This window comes from Podarcis melisellensis (genome assembly GCF_964234715.1).
Source record: "Podarcis melisellensis genome assembly, chromosome: 1".
Lineage (NCBI taxonomy): Eukaryota > Metazoa > Chordata > Lepidosauria > Squamata > Lacertidae > Podarcis > Podarcis melisellensis.
Window position 1 is genome coordinate 103,135,550 of NC_138528.1, and position 17,001 is coordinate 103,152,550.

General features: G+C 40.2%; 1 protein-coding gene across 2 annotated transcripts in view; it reads left to right on the forward strand.

Moving 5' to 3' along the window:
- GALNT13 (polypeptide N-acetylgalactosaminyltransferase 13) overlaps nucleotides 1-17,001 on the forward strand; it is a 151,306-nt gene that overhangs the window by 84,258 nt on the left and 50,047 nt on the right. For both annotated transcript variants that reach the window (XM_081929109.1, XM_081929110.1), the window contains exons 7-8: nucleotides 4,012-4,129; nucleotides 14,093-14,273. In XM_081929109.1, the coding sequence (XP_081785235.1) occupies nucleotides 4,012-4,129; nucleotides 14,093-14,273 (299 nt within the window). The remainder of the gene's footprint in view (nucleotides 1-4,011; nucleotides 4,130-14,092; nucleotides 14,274-17,001) is intronic.

The following is a 17,001-nucleotide window of genomic DNA, read 5'->3' on the forward strand; positions in this document are numbered from 1 at the left end:
AAAATAATATCTCAAAGTTAATGCTTTAATACAGTTAATAAAGTTAATACAGTATGCCTAATACTGTATGTAAATACTGTAATACTGTATGTAAATAACGGGCTTTAATTGGGTCTTACACCCTAAAAATATTTAAGTATTTGAAAATAACTAATACAGTACTATAGTAATATAGAAATACAGTACTAAACTAGTACTAATATTTCGAAACTGAAAATTTAACATTCTGTATGTATTTAATTCTCTATTTTATAAAGATTTTTAATATCTGACAGTGAGTTTGGAGTAGCCCAATGCAAAAATCCTGAGGATCCATGTGGATCCATGCTTTGTAACCACGTTTTTGCACCACTGTGACCCTAGGCAACAGTGGGTGCGTGATTTTTTTGGTGCAAGATGTAGCCATGGACATGCTATGTGATCTGATGGTGAATTTGGGGTGACCCAATGCAAAAATCCTGATGATCCATGTGGATCCGTGCTTTGTAACCACGTTTTTGCACCACTGTGACCCTAGGCAACAGTGGGTGCATGATTTTTTTGGTGCAAGATGTAGCCATGAACATGCTATGTGATCTGATGGTGAATTTGGGGTGACCCAGTGCAAAGATCCTGTGGATCCATGCTTTGTAACCACGTTTTTGCACCATTGCAGCCCCAGGCAACAGTGGGTGCATGATTTTTTTGGTACAGACTGTAGCCATGGACATGTAATGTGATCTGATGGTGAATTTGGGGTGACCCAATGCAAAAATCCTGAGGATCCATGTGGATCCGTGCTTTGTCACCACGTTTTAAATGGGGAGGGAAGGAAAAACACAGAAGGGACAAGAAGCACAAGAGGGGTGTGCGGAGAAGCAGCTGGCTAAGAATGCAGGCGAGGAGTTTAACGGAGTGGGGGGGAGGAAAGGAAGGCAAAAGTCCCACCCCCCAAGCCAGCCCTCTCTCTCTCTCTCTCTCTCCCACCTGGAGCCTGCACGCAGTGTGACTAGGAAAGAATTAGAAGGAAGGACTCGATCCTTTCCTTAACCCTCTGCTTGCCAGGAGGGCAGGGGATTCCCTGCTCTTTGTTGAGTTTGAGCAAACGCAGCAACAGAAGCGGGTGGGCAGTAAGACCCTGAGGCAGAATGCAGGAAAGCAGCAGCTTCTGCCTTCCCTCCACCCGACTGCCCGATCTTATTTTTGCCTATTTTTGCCCCTGCGCTCCGGCGAGTCAGCTCCAGGGACCACACATTCGCTCAATAACACGCACAGAGCGAAATTTACGGTAATAATTTTCTTAAATTATTGGGGGAGCAGAGCCCCCCCAAACGAATTTTTGAGGGGGCTCGGGCCCCCTCAGGCCCCATGGAGTCAGCGCCTATGTTTATGGAAGCTATAAGGCATGTCTAAGAAGGCTCCCTGTTCCAGTTGAGCCTTGCTTGAGCATCACAGTTTTCCTGAGCTCTGGCATGTTCTTACATTCTGGTTATTCCTTAGTCCTGATTCTGGCTTGCTCCTTTCTCCTCCCTCCTGTTTTGTGTCATGGCGCTGTCACTGTCTCCAGTCCTGGCTGGTTCCACATCTCTTAGTTCCAGGGTCACTTCAGGTTGCTGCCACTAGCCCAGCCCTTACAGGGCCACAGCAGATATAATCATCATTGTGATTTTGTTTGCATCCTACCTTTCCACAAAAAGAATCATGCTCAAAGCAGCTTACAGCAAAGAAACCAGGAGTAAATCTCAAAAAGTACTCAGAGGTAATAAGCCCAGCCTGGGAAATTCCTTCTGCTCTCTGAGAGTAATACAACCCTATATATTCAAAATGGCAAGTGAAGTAAAAACAAGCCCATCAAAATGCAGCATGTAAGTTCAGTTGCATCACCCTATGGTTATTGGCTGTGATGGTGTTGTAGAGCAGCAGAAATAAAATGAGCAGTTCCCTCTGCCTGACCACTGTCCCATCAGGACAGATACTGAAGGGCTTGAGGCATACTGTCAGAGCTCCAGTTTTGAGACTTCTTGTACCTTACACCCTCTGATTCACATGCATGAGCCTTTTGCTTTTATTACTTTGGATCAACATGTACAATGAAGGGTCAGTGTTTACACCTAAGACCAAAGTGCTAAGACATAGGCAGTATGCTTTTCATCCATTGGTCTTTGGTTTCATTGTTGCTTCCCTGTAGGCCCATTTCATGGCTATATGCTGGTAGGTTGTATGTAGTGGAGGAATAGCTTGGTTGCCCTTCTCTTTACCATAGAGAGAATGTCACTTGTGAGCAGAGGGCCCCCATGCATACAAGTCATCCCTCTCAAAAAGGGAGGGAAGCAATCATGCAAATAAGATTTCTCTGTGATTGATTAATCATGGGAAGCACCAGCTCATAAATGCCATTATCTGAATGGTGTGTGTGTGTGTGTGTGAGAGAGAGAGAGAGATAGAGAGAGAGAGAGAGAGAGAGAGAGAGAATGGTGCCCATGTCTTCAAGCCAGCAAACAGTTCCACCATTGGGTACTACTGCTGCTGCATAAACCATAGCTCAAAATCTTCTAGAGCTCTCATCTAGGAGAAAAGTGCTCCCCCCCCCCCCCCGTTCTATCAGCTACAGCGTTGTGGTTTTAGATCCATGTACAAGAAATTCCTTTGCTGATTAATCTAGAAAATGGAACTCTGTGGCCATGTAACTTATCAAAAGCCTACAACCCAAGGAACTCCGTTCAAGCTTAAGACATAGAGGAAAATACTTGCATGCAGTTCCCAGTTATGAATCAAAAATAATGAGCAGAATTAAGTGGAATAATACATGTTCTTGGGAAAAATCTGAGTGCATATGTTCCATTGAAACCATTGAATAATTCACAAGAAGTAATTATTCATCTTGCATGTGTGCTTGCACACACACACATTTGCAATAGAAGTCTTTTGACTTCACCTATCATGCAAAGAAGGAAAACAGCACATTTCTCGCTCCCTACATCCTGCTTGGTTTCTGCTTCCTGCATACCACTTTAAACAGTGGATACCTGAAAAAAATTGCCTAGACAATTATGGAGACAAAAGAAGAAACCAGTCTAACCTGCTCTGGTATCAAATACACAATGCATACATTGCGATAAATCAATGGAATATATTCAATAACAATCAAATGACTTAAGACTTAGTACTGCATTCTCAGCTCCTCAGTTAGGCACTTTAGAGTACATGTTTATAATACCCAATAGAATCAAGTAATCAGATCATTGAAATAAAACATCCATCCTTCATTCTAATGCGTCTATGATGGGTTTTTGTTTTTTTAAAGTGGAACCATTATATTTATTGCAGAGTATGCATCTCTAAACAGATTTTAAAGAAAATGAACTGATTTAAACTTTTTAAAATATATATAGAGAGTATAATGGATAATTTCAAGGATTCGGACAGTATTGTTTGTATAAAACAGCACACTAACTGGATTTGTCTCTTGCAAGAGTTTACAATCCTGTAACGTGATTGTGCCCACCAGTTTTATGAGCACTCTCAAGATGGAGTCAAATACATCAAAAGTCTTGCCCCTAAATATGTCATATTTTATTTAGGTTATTTTAGAAGAGGAATATAGAAACCCAATACAGCATTCCATTGGCATAAAATATAAGATGATATACATATACAAATTTAAAGCAGCTTTTATCATGCATGCAGGATTTGGCCAGTTTTTGGAATGTATTCTAAATGCATGCATCATTTAGATATATATTGAAGTATGAAGATTTCTGCTTTTTATGTACACTGCCCCGGAACCCATATGTGGATAAAGCTGCAGTTTAGGTGTCTTAAATAAAGAATTAAATGACCAGAAATTGCATGTGCAGGCAATCGAAACTATGATGCCTAATTATGCACCTTCAGCTTATAGTAAATAGAATATAATTATGTCTAAAGTGTATGGAGGATATGTGCTATAGTGTCACTTATTAAATTCCACAAAGCATACATTAAAACAAAAAAATCCTTTTCCTTTCTGTTTTTGTTTTGTTTTTCAACTAGGACCCCTACTATGGCTGGTGGCCTATTTTCTATTGACAGAAACTACTTTGAAGAGATAGGAACTTACGATGCAGGAATGGATATCTGGGGTGGAGAAAATCTTGAAATGTCTTTTAGGGTAATTTTCTATTTTACTTCCTTTTCTGATAACTGGCACAATTATTCTGTTTTTTTAAAAAATGTTATTGTATACAATAAGGGTACTTTTTACTTGTTTTATCCACATTGCAATTTTTGGTTTGAAGCTAAATTTTTAGAGTTGTGGGTTTTTATTTTCTTTGGATGCGATATATGACTATTTGGAAGCTCTGCCTTCTTGAAAATTGTGTTTTATTAATTCATTTGTTTATATTATCAAAGCTTTCACTCAAATAATTAATGATAGCAACATATTGAAAAGCATCAAGCTTCTTTGGCTGGAGCTTCCAAATGTTTTTTGTCATGAATTTGCAAAGAAAATAATAACGGGGTTCTAAAACTGTGCTTTCCAAATGAGGATCATTATTACAAAGGAATTTAATTTCATTCATGTCCTAGAGCAAACTGACTTAATCTCAGTCATTTGTATGTTTACTGCCCAGGACAAAAATGAAATGGAAATTTTCATGGAAATTTCTTTATTTTGTAAATAACCTTAGCAAATGCATGAAAACTAGAAAACTGAACTCTAGTAGATAACCTGGAAAGTGGAAAGATATGATAAATGATTCAATATACAATCTTGTGCTGCATTATTTAGAATTGGTTTGCATCTGATAGGATAGGTTAGCCCTCGTACATGCCTCTCATAGCAGAACTAATTGCCTATTATATCTAGAGGAAGACTAAGGATCCTTTCTGAGCCCAAGGGCCAGATTCCAACATGGGTAGGACCAATAAAAAGTACATACATACACTCCCCATCTCTCCGATGATTTTCTCAGAGTGGAATACACACACAACCTAACTCATTGCTTGGAAAGCAGTATCTGTGCATCCCTCCTGACTGCTGATATCTCAAAATCTCTCTTATTTATCCCCTGCATGCTTCTTTCTGGGACACAAAGACAGCACAATTTCATCTTCCATGCAAGGCACAAATCTCATCCTTTTTAATTTCTTACACCTCTGTTTTATGGAGCCAGGAAAGGTACTGGAACATGGAGCATTTGGTGCCACCACTCCTCTCTGCTGCCATCGGCTCCTGCCTAGTAAATGGGGCAGGACTGTATTAGATGAGTGGGCAAAGGATGGAAACATCCACTCCGTCTTAAAGTTTCTGACAACCTGTGGAAACTACCAGTGGCTTGAAATTTACTGCAAGCAATGTTGCCAGAGATGGAAAGGCGCCCTATTCAAGCACAGCTGATAGTGCTGATAGGAGTCAATATCATAGGGCAGATCAAAATAAAGATCACACAGGTAGGAGAGATAGATCCCATCCGCCCACAAGCCATACTTGGGGGAGGACATAGCAGCCAACCTCTCACCCCCTATTAGCTTTGGACATGCACCGAAGTAGTAGGAGTCCTTTGGCTTTCCAGTGTTTCCCAGCTTAGCCCAAAGCAAGTGGATAATCCTTTCCTTCAGAGGGAGGACACAATAATTCACCTAGTTCATACTCGGGAGCACTGGAAATTTGCTTCTGAGTAACACCCAACCCACTGTAAGGTGAGTGCATGGCCAGAACGTTGTGTATGTTTAATTCTCACGGAAAGCAATAGAATTCAAAATGCTTTGTATTTGGGCTGTTCTTTTAATAGATTCTGAATGTTTGCAATTGACATTTTTGCTAATGTGTGGGCGAGAATTTCTGAATGTAACTATTATGTAGGTTTAAACTCTTAACCAGAGATCATCCACAGGGAAACCTAGACATTCAGCAAACCCCTCTTAACCACTCTAATGTAGGGCAGTATACACACACACACACACACACAATTGCATTGAATGTTGCTGTTAAATCTTCCTTTAATTTAAAAAGCTTTGCTGTGTATAGGCCTAAATCCATATTCCTGGTTATGTTCCCTGTTAATCACTTGATTGGTAGATCCCCTGGCTTTATAGGAAGAACTGTGCTTTTGATAGGCAGAGAGTGTTACAGCAGGATAGGTTCCCAAGGATTATCTCTTGGAACTAGCAATGAGAAGCAGTGACTCATCTATTCTTCAGCTACGTTTTTTTTCTCCTTGTCACAAGATGTAGCTAATCCTGTATCTTATTATAGCTAATCCTAAACTGATGTGCTTGGAAGGTTAGAGTTTATATCCTGCTGTTGAGCTTTTTTACTGAGGTTCAGAATTTTTGCAGCACAATTATTCACATAATTTTTACTCTATTTCAGAGTAAACTGGCATTTTAGGGTTTGCTTTTTAAGTAGACTTTAGGATGCAAAAGAGTTTCTTAAAGATGTGTGCAAACTTGTGTTCCTTTTTTTAAAAAAAATCCTACATAAGAGACAATGGGAATTATTTGCAAAACTCAACACTGTATAGGATGCTTGCATAAAGCATCTGAATTAGGATGGATTATTTTACTAAACTATTAACTGAAAGGGGCATGCAGCTCTGGTATGTGGAGCCTTGCTTATTCACAGTCTAATGCAATGTAAGACTGGATAGGCTACTATTAAAAAATTAAATTTCTATACTGCTTTTCAAAGATCGCAGGACTGTTTACAACATAAAATGCCTAGAGGAGCCTATGTTAGCGTAATGATTGAACTGGACAGGTTTATTTTGGGAGTGTGTGCCTGACCTCATGGCCACTGTGGACCTGGGCAGTGGGGTGCATAGAGGACAGATAAATACCAAGAGGCATGTGCTGGGTTCAAATTAAACATCAACTTGATTGAGTACAGATGAAACAGGTTTGACACAGGCATTGGGCATGTAGTCAATGATCAACCAGCCTGTCCATTGGCAGATGCCCCTGAATTGGGCATCTGGACAGGAAGTGCCATCTTCCACAATCCTTTAAGGGGATTCCTCTATGGTATGGGGGGGGCATCCCTGCCCATCTCCACTAGGGACCCAGCCCAGTGCTTCTTACACCCTAAAGTTATGATGGTTGCTGTGAGGCAGGCAAAACCTGCAGACACAGCCAATCGGTCTGTAGGCAAACAGCAACCTACACTAACCCATAAGAAAGTCTGAAACTTCGGTTGTCTCATTCCCTTTGGACAACCACAACAAAGTAGGAAGGGTGGGAGGGGTAGGCACACGAAGATTGGAATGCCAAATCCACTGCTCACCCCACCTTTATGCTCTCAGGATAGGTGAAGTCTTCACTCAGGTCTGCTATGAAGCCCCACCCATCAGGAGCCCAGCTCAAATGCCAACTGGCCCCTGAGGTTTTGTGTGTTTTTCCTGGCCCCTGGCATGGCTGTGAGAGCTGGAAAACCACCCCACCTACCACACCAAGGCCAGGAATACCACCAGCACATCACTGCAGTGTGCTACAGCTGCCACTCCCAGCAAAGCAGTGGTAACAGGAGTTCTGTCCCATCCCATTCCAGCTATAAAATCATGTTGGAAAGATGGCCGTACCCCACCACACAGGTTGGTACTGTGAATTTAACAGGATAATTGTGCACTACTTGTTAAAGGGCAAATAACTTCCATCTCTGTAGCTTACATGGAAAATAATAAGGGCATAACTATTTCATCTTAAGAAACTCTTTTTGCAGTGTAATTTATATTACGTTTGCCTGTTGTTTTAGGCACACAATATATCTGCAGGGAGATTGTATTATCTTTGTGACTTAAGACAGCTGAATGTGGTGTGTGATCCATAGATGGGTCCCTCTAAGTGTGTTCTGTTTGTGATGAAAGGAAGGGAGTTGGCGTTGTATGGGCGAATTCACCACGGACAAGTTATCCAACCGCTACATGAATTTGAGTGCATTGGTACTGAAAATCTTCACTAGGATTTACAGAAAAATAAAAAATCTCCTTGTGAATTCATATTTAGTGATATTCTGGGCCCACAATTTGCAGTACAATGCTAGCATATCTACTGAGATAAGTTCTGTTGTGTTCAGTGGGACATAATAGCTGCTAATTGAGTATAGGATTGTAGCCTTAGTCTATATTCATGGAATGGCAGAGAACATAGGATCCCTTTAGATATCATCAGAGCTTTTGTTTTTAGTCAGAACTCACCGGCACTCAGTTCCAGCATCTCTCAGGTGGACACCATTTCCATTATAAGAGAACAAAAGAATTCTGACACGCCTTTTTCTAGAAAAACAGCACTGGATATTATATAATACATTGTCTACAGCAGGCATGTTCAACAGGTAGTGTCGGGAAATTCAAGCCCTTCTCAGGAGAAGCTGGCAGCAGTCCCAGGCACCCAGCTTGATTCCCTGTTGACCTCCCTGGTTGCATTCCCCAGCAAGCGCAGGCAAGGTCTCGATTGGCGATTCTTCTCAAATGTGAGAAGAACACACCCCTCTTTCCTGCCCCCCCTCCCAGGCAGGGGAAAGAGATAGACAGAAACGTATTTACATGCCTTTATTTCTGTCTTTGCAGCGTTACAAAAAACATGACTGCTCTCTCCAAACTCCAGCAGTGTGGTGTCAAACACTTCCTGTACTTCCTGTACTGCTCATATTACACTCTGAGCTAATTCCGGTGCTTCGCACTGTGAAATGACTGTCCCTCTGTTTCCCACGAACAGTCCCAACATTCCCATCATGTTTACTTTTCAAGCTAGGACTTTGCAGCAGCATTGCTTCATTATTGTAACAGGTAGATCGTGATCTACTGGTAGATCCCTGGACGTCTGTGGTAGATCACTGGCTCCCCTCCAAAGAAGCTCAACATCTTTGGCTCCCCTATTAAAAGCTACATATCTTTGACCTGAGTCCCTAAAAAGAGGGTAGATCACTGCCAGTTTTTAACTCTGTGAGTAGATTGTCTCGGGAGTGGCCACCCCTGGTCTACAGCATCTTAGTCATGCTTTCCTTGTCCGGATTCTTCAATAAGCACTGTTGTGATTTCCACCCTTTTAAAAAAAATAACTATGTCATTTGCGATGTTTTGCTACATATTTTGTCTGCCATGCTGGTACCTTCATTAGATGCTTATAGCTAAAACATGTCCATGGTGCAATTAGATGATATTCAAGGATTCTTATTGTGAAACATAAAACCACTGTGTTTGGGTGAAGTATGTAGTCTGAGCCCTTTTAGGATGGATGGAGAGCCCAAATAGTGTTAAAATTTCAAAAATACTGGAGTTTGTAAACATTTACAAGGTGGGTTTTTTTAAATTAAAAACAAACCTGAAGACACAATAGGTTTTCCATGTTCTAAATTTATTTTGTGTGGGTTTAATGATTCCAAATTATATACTGTAGTCTGTCACTTTCCGCATTGCATTGTATAGTCTGCGACAGAGTGAGCTGCTGGCAGGACGTGAAAATCTGAAGCCTAGCTGTGCTTTCGCTTGACTAGGGGAATATAAGTAACAAATTGGCTTGAAAGGAAATTCTTCCCCTCCCCCACTGCTTGCACAGTTGCCAGGTTTTTGCTTTTGTCTCTTGTTTTGTTTTTTGTTTTTTAAATAAGGACAGTGACTTGTAACAGCAAATCATAAAGATACATTGCCCAGCTGCTGGAGAGGAAAACAGCTTAATAATCAAATGAAAGGGGAAGGGAAGATGGCAGATTCATTTTGCAAGTAATAAAATACACCTTGTAGAAATATCTGTGAAATGTGCATGTTTTTAGGGACTGGTGTGGCATTGAGAAGAAACAGCAACAATGTGGAAGAGTAAAAGCATGGTTCTGATCTAAAAAGCTGAGAACCTAGAACAAGAGATCTTCCAGGTTATGACGAGTCTTAATTAAGACACCTGTAAGAAATGGTATACTGAGAATCATGTTTTGCATTCCAGCCCCCCAAATACGTATTCCTGTAAAAAAAGAAAAAAGAAAATGGTGGTGGTCAAAATGTTCTTAATCTGGTTTGTGTCATTTCACAAGTGTTGACCATCAAGCCCATCCCATCCTGTTTTTGGGTGGGTGGGTGGGAAATCCTTTGAAAATTTGTACACGCCTTTTGTTCTCTAAGCCAGCATTTACCTGACCGTGTGAGCTGCTTGCATATTAGGGAAAATTATGGATCCAGGCCCTACCACAGCACCAGAAGTTAATCTTGAAAGTATATTGAGGGGACGAGGCAGAGAAAACATAGATGGAAGCCTGGCAGCTTGCTTTGATCTTTCTGGGTTAGGAACTTCAGGGTATGGTTGAGGTTTTTTATTGCAGGCATGAAGTGTGGTTTGAGGGATGTCCTTAGGGGGGAAATGCTCAAATTTATTTTATTTCAAGAAAACAGCTTTTAATCATATTTCAGGAGCAGTACTGCAGCACACTTTGGAAACCCTATTAAGGCACCGCATTGGCTAGCCCTGCAATGCAACTATCCTTACCATACTTGGCCTTCTGCGTAGCACCCAAAGGGAGAGTCACTCATATTCACTGGGGAGCAATATACAAGTTCCAAATGTGTCTCTAAATTGCCTATTTCACTGCCAACTATCTGTAAAATTTCCTCAAGCAAAAACTGCTTTTCAGCACAAAGCATTCTGCAGGGTTTTCACTCATAGACTTTTCAAATAATTCTTTCTGATTTAGTTCCATCTAACCCCACTGAACTTTTTGGTGGGAGCATATGTTAAGTCTACCAGCCTACTGGAATTAAACTGTTAATTAAATCCGTAGCAAATTAAACTATTGGCAAGCAGCAGTCACATTAATGTCTGCATATAGTGATGGGAATTGAAGATCTCTGAACAAATTGGGCTGAAGCCTTGGAGTCATTTGTTTTAGTACATGGATCACCATATTCTCTCTTTGAAATAAAAAGCGCTCTACGGATTCATACCCATGTCCATTTTGACTTGGTCATCTCAAATTGCTACAGTGAGGCAGTGGGATATCTAAGATTAAAACTGATCTCTAAAATACTCCTATGTCTCAACTGATTACTTGCAATCTGTATCAATTAGTCATTTCCCCCTCACATTTGCAATTTATTCTGCAATTTATTTGTTTTGGTTTGTTTGTTTTATATAGACTGGTTTTTGTTAGTCATAGGGGAAAGTGATGCACTTTTTCAAGCTTCTTTCCTTAGTCACAAGGGCCAAGCCCTTTTTCCTTTTAGAAAATGAAAGCGAAGATATTCTGTAACCTGCATTCTGTGCCAAATGCCGCATTCTGTGCTTTTTACACTTCTCTTTTAGAATTACTGGTGTCTGCTGAGCTTTCTTAGTAGTAGGACTATTCTCATCAAATGGCTATAGGACCAAGTCTGCTGGATCAGGCCAATGACCCATCTAGTCCCATGGGAAACCTACAAACTGGACTTGATTATGGCAGCACTCTGCCCACCTGCAGTTTCCAGCAATTGGTATTCAGAAGCATAATGTGTCTAACAGCAGAGGGAGAACATAGCCATCATGGCTAGTACCCATTGACAGCCTTGTCCTCCATGAATTTCTCTAATACTGTTTAAAAGTTGGTGACCATTACTGCCTCCTGTGGGAACAAGTTCCACATTTTAACAATGTGCTGCATGCAGAACTTTTATCTGTCCTGAATCCTCCAACATTCAGCTTCATTGGAAGACCTTGAGTTTTCTTTAAAGAGAGAGGAACGGGTGGCGCTGTGGTCTAAACCACTGAACCCCTTGGGCTTGCCGATCAGAAGATCAGCGGTTCAAATGCCCATGACGGGATGAGCTCCTGGAGTGTCCCAGCTCCCTCCAACTTAGCAGTTCGAAAGCACACCAGTGCAAGTAGATAATTAGGTATCGCTGTAGTGGGAAGGTAAATGGCATTTCTGTTCGCTCTGGTTTCTGTCACGGTGTACTGTTGCACCAGAAGCGGTTTAGTCCTGCTGGCCTCATGATCCAGAAATCTATTTGTGGACAGATGCTGGCTCCTTCGGCCTGAAAGTGAGATGAGTGCTACAACCCCATAGTTGCCTTTGACTGGACTTAACCGTCCAGGGGTCCTTTACTTTTTTACCTCTTTAAAGAGAGGGGTTGGTGGTTGTTGATAGTTACATTTTTATTTTAATTTTAAAAACAACAACACACAAGCGCACCCCCCCCAGAACAATGCTGTGTCATTTTTCAAATTTTGCTATGCTCTTGACTTGGCTACTTGCCCTTGAACTGTGAAAGTTGTTTTGATATTGTCATGGATGATCTCAACTTGTTTACATATATATATACATACACCAATATACACGTGTGTAATTGCTTTAGAACTAATTAAACTCTGCAATCAGTCTCTATAGCAACCTTTCCACTAATACAAATAATCTTTAAATGCTCAAGTCTGTTCTTACTTAACAAAAATGTAGCCATGTTCAGTTGGAATGCCGAGGACTTTAATAGAGATTCATTTTCTTTAGAACAGATGCTTGGCCAAGTTCAGCCTTTTAATAGAAGTTTAAGTGATGGTCTGGTAGGATGGTGTGGGAGCAGTTGGAACCAGATTTTTAAAATGTTAATCTCCATTCCCTTTGTGACAAAAAAGCACTTTAACATACAGCCAGATTTCATTAATCAGGGTCAGAGTGAAAGATGCAATATTTAAAGCACCACACAATTTGAGAGAGCACAAATAGAAATCTATCAACACATATGCTTAGATCACCTAAAAAGATGCAGGTTCTTTAGGCCCTTCACAACAGTCTTGCAAGACAAGTGGATTCCTTGTCCTTGGGTCTTTCCCTTTAACTATTGTGCTATGGAAAAATTCATTGCTAGCATGGAGAAGCAGCCAAAAATTGTGGTGCCATGCAAGGATCCCTCTCTGAATCCTATCACCCAATTTCAATAATTAAGCAAGACACTAACTTATCAGTGCCTTGGTTTAGTGATTAAATCTGTCTATATGCCAATACATTTAGAGGGTGTGTGTTTGTGAAAGAGAGAAGAGAAACGCCTCTTATAAGATTGCACCTGCCAGCTAGCAAGCTCTATCCAGCTTGCTGTGTGGTGTATTAGGCTGTGGAACAAGCCATTTCCTTATGTCTCCGCAGATTTTCTTTCTAAGCTCCATAGGACAGTTTAGCAGTACTGTGATCACAGACACATTTCCCATGAGCCAAGAGCTGATGTATATGACTTGTATTTGATATGGTGACCTTTCATTTTCTGGTGAAAATGGATGTTGTGATATATATCCCTCACGCTTTAACTCCGGTACAGAAGGCAATTATTGGTTTGTGTGAGACAAAATCAAATCAGCATGAAATGTCAGTTGTCTGAAGGCTAGATGACATGTTACAGAAGGCAATGGGGAAACATGTGCAAATCTTCTGTGTCTGCTTCTGCAGCAATATGAAACTCGTTGTTTTGACCTACAGTGAGATTTGTGAGCTGCAGTCTCACAGGTCTGAGATCTGTGAATGACTCCTGCAATTGATAGCACTTCCCAATAGAAGTGGGTAGAAACACCTTATTTTGGTGTTTCGCAATTCATTCATCCAACCATTCTGTCCCATTCCATCATCATCATAAAAAACACTCAAAGAGTTTCATTTGAATAATATTTAAATATGTATTTTTGAAAGTGCTTTCTTCACAAGATGCACATTTCTACGTTTCCTTCTGAAAATACAAATTTCTAATCATTTTTTATGTAAGGATAACTACATATAATTCCATGAGATGAGATCAGTGCATATCAGAGTTTGCAGAGAATGAGTTGATCAGGGCCCTCCCTACTTCTTGTATTCAGGTCTCTGTGCCACCTGTGACTGAGATCAGATTGGGCCACCATATCTGGAGAGTTCAACAGTTTAATAACAGCCATATCAAGAATTTGCTGTCATGTACCCACCAAGTTGTGACCTGAGTTGTCCTAAACTCTGCTGAAATCAGTGGGACATCTCACAAGTAAATCAATTTGGTAAAGGCACCTGCAGTTTTACGTAGCTGAAATTCAGGAATGACATGCCGCTTGAGTTTCAACATCTCACCCTGTAGTCCTGGTACAGTAAATAAGTCGCAGCCTAAAATTTAATTTGGTGTCTGAAAACAAGCTGATTAATTTTGATTTCCTGTTTGCATTTCAGATCTGGCAGTGTGGAGGCTCATTGGAGATTGTAACATGTTCACATGTTGGTCACGTCTTTCGAAAAGCTACGCCTTATACATTTCCTGGGGGTACCGGTCATGTAATTAACAAGAACAATAGACGGCTTGCAGAAGTATGGATGGATGAATTTAAAGATTTCTTCTATATAATATCCCCAGGTAAGGAAGTATTTCATAATAATTTTTTCACAAGCATGGCATAGTAGAAATGTTGTGTGTGTGTGCATATAGTTTAATGGATCACTCTGTGTTGAGGGTTAATTGTACTACCTAATTCAGTCTTAGAACATCAGGAGGAGGTACATTCTTTAAGTATAAAACCAGAACAATTTCAGGATTGCTTTGTAAAACAGTGGCTTTAGCAAGCTTCCAAATTGCCAAGATGTCTTTGGCTTTTTCTGTGTTTATACAAGGCTATGTAGAATGTAAAAGAGCTCCATAGGTCTTGCATAGCTCTTTTGCATATTAGTTCTGGGGTATACATGTAAAGTAGGAAATATTTTAAAAGATTTTAAATGCTATTCTTCTACAGCTGAATCCAATCTTTTCCCTTTTCAGTTTCCAATACAAAGGCATTATTTTAGTAGGGCAGACAACTTTATTTAAAAACAATTATTGTGGAAATAACTTTTTTTTAAAAAAAAATCCCAACAACAAATCCCATTGGCACCACTTTTGAATCCAATGTTGACACGATATCAGGGATGCTGAGGATATTGTAAATTATGAAGGATGCAATCCTTTGCCCTCATCCCTGGGAGTAAACCCCTTCAAACCCAATGGATCTTACCTCTAAGTAGAAGGTATAGGGGTTGTGCTATAAGTAAACACTTTTACACAGAGTGCTGATTGAAAGCTAGAGATAAGCAAAGTATACTCATACCTGGGAATAGTTTTGGTTCAATTTTAACTTAACATGCAAATGTAGAGCAGTTCCAAAGCTGGATAAAGCCTAGTTGAGTGACTGTTGGGGACAATGTAAACTCTCCTCTGCTTTCTGAAAGGGATGCCCAGCAGTAGGGTGGCATTCATACTGTCAATACCCCTCCCTCAGTACACCTATGGAAAGCTCCATGGTTATAGATGTTCCATCAGCAGTGTTATCCTAGTGATGTGTGTGGTGAGGAAGGGGTGGTGTGTAGGGTGATGCAGAGGATCCCGAGCTCCCTAATTTACTCAACACCCCCACCTCAGAAGGGCCCAAATGTATGCCAGTTCCAAAGTTGGTATAGTAAGTTCCCTTCCACAGGGGTCAATGGGAAGATAAATCTCTTTTTTAATGGTGGAGACGAGGGAAAAGCCACTCCTACCATCCTGCCTTTGGCCATCTGGAAGGACATTGAATGTGACAGTTCTGGCACGGAATTGCTCCTCCACCACAGAATTCTTCCTATATGTAATTTTCGTTTTCATATTCTTCTTTTGATAAGTTTATATTACATTAAACTGGTAGTTTTTTTTTAAAAAAATAATAATCTAGAATTTCCTTTGCATATTCTTGATGCAGTTTAAGATTCTTGGGAAAACTGTTCTTTTTGCTTCAAGATACCTAATCTTGCAGATAACTTGAAGTAAGGCTGAAACCATTCTTTAGTAAGTTTTCAACATTTTGAATGGAAAGTGTGTGGTTCTTTCCTTGATCAAAGACAAGAATTGAAAACTTCAAATTGTAGCTTTGATCAGGAATAAAATAACAGTATTTATCTGAAGTGCTGGTTCTCTGGTAATCGTTGCTTTCTTCCCTATATTTCAAAAGGACACTTGATTGGAGGAAGCTAGGTTTTTTGGCGGGGTTGTAAGATGTTATCAGCTTCATGAGCCAAGGCCTTTAAAGGAGAGAAAGAGATGAGGCTTTGTTACGTTTGTCTGTAGTTATTGATGAAGATATGCTACAGATTAACATAATAAGGCCACAAGCTTCTTCCATATAGTTAAAAACCTGTCACATACCTTTCTTCACAAAAGGAAGCTTAAAATGTCAAATGCAAAACATGCAGTTCTATGTGTCTGTTTTATTTTACTATGGATGGCATATATACCTTTCATTTTTGTACTGAAAAAAATAAAACAATAATCCTTAAAGTTAGGGATAGGCAATGTGGTACCATCCAGATGTTGTAGATTCCAGCTCCATCAGTTCCAGCCAGCATAGCCAATGGGATTATGGGAGTAATAATTATAATTAATTATAAATTATAAATTCTATACTGCCCTTCATCCATAGGAGCCAACTCCTGAGGCCAAGGTCCCTTCACCCACACATACCCCTAAAATATTTGAGGGTCAGCTCCCCCCCCCCCCAGTATTTTATTCAAGTTTCTTCATCTTATCCTGCCTTCATCTGAGGAACACAGGGTGGTTTACAACATAAAAATACATACCGGAGTAACAAACAAAAACAAGACCCCCTGCAGTTTTAAAGGCCGTAGATTGTTTAATTAGCTGAAGCCCTGGGAGAAGAGAAATGTTTTTGCCTGGTGCCATATGCAATGAAGGTTATGTAATGAATAAAGATATTTAACAAATGAACTTTATTAGTTGCATTTCTTTATGTACACATGCTAGGGCTAGCATCATACAGGGTGAGGCAACCATCTTTAGATAGCAGATTGCAAGCATCAGTAGAGGGTGTTGAATCATCAGATACTTGGATTCATGTTTTTAATCAGAGTGCAGAGGGCGCTTCCAGTTGGATTTTCTGCTACAGGTGTCAAAATGCGTGGAATCCTTGGAAGTACTGTTTAAAACTGAATCATAATTCTTTCTCTGCCTTGTCTATAATTAGCTTCCCGCTTTACCTGTGTTTGCCTCCTGTCTTTGGCTTCAATAAATGTAGGCATCATTCTGTTATTCAGGCTGTTATCACAAAAAATTTCCATTTAATATT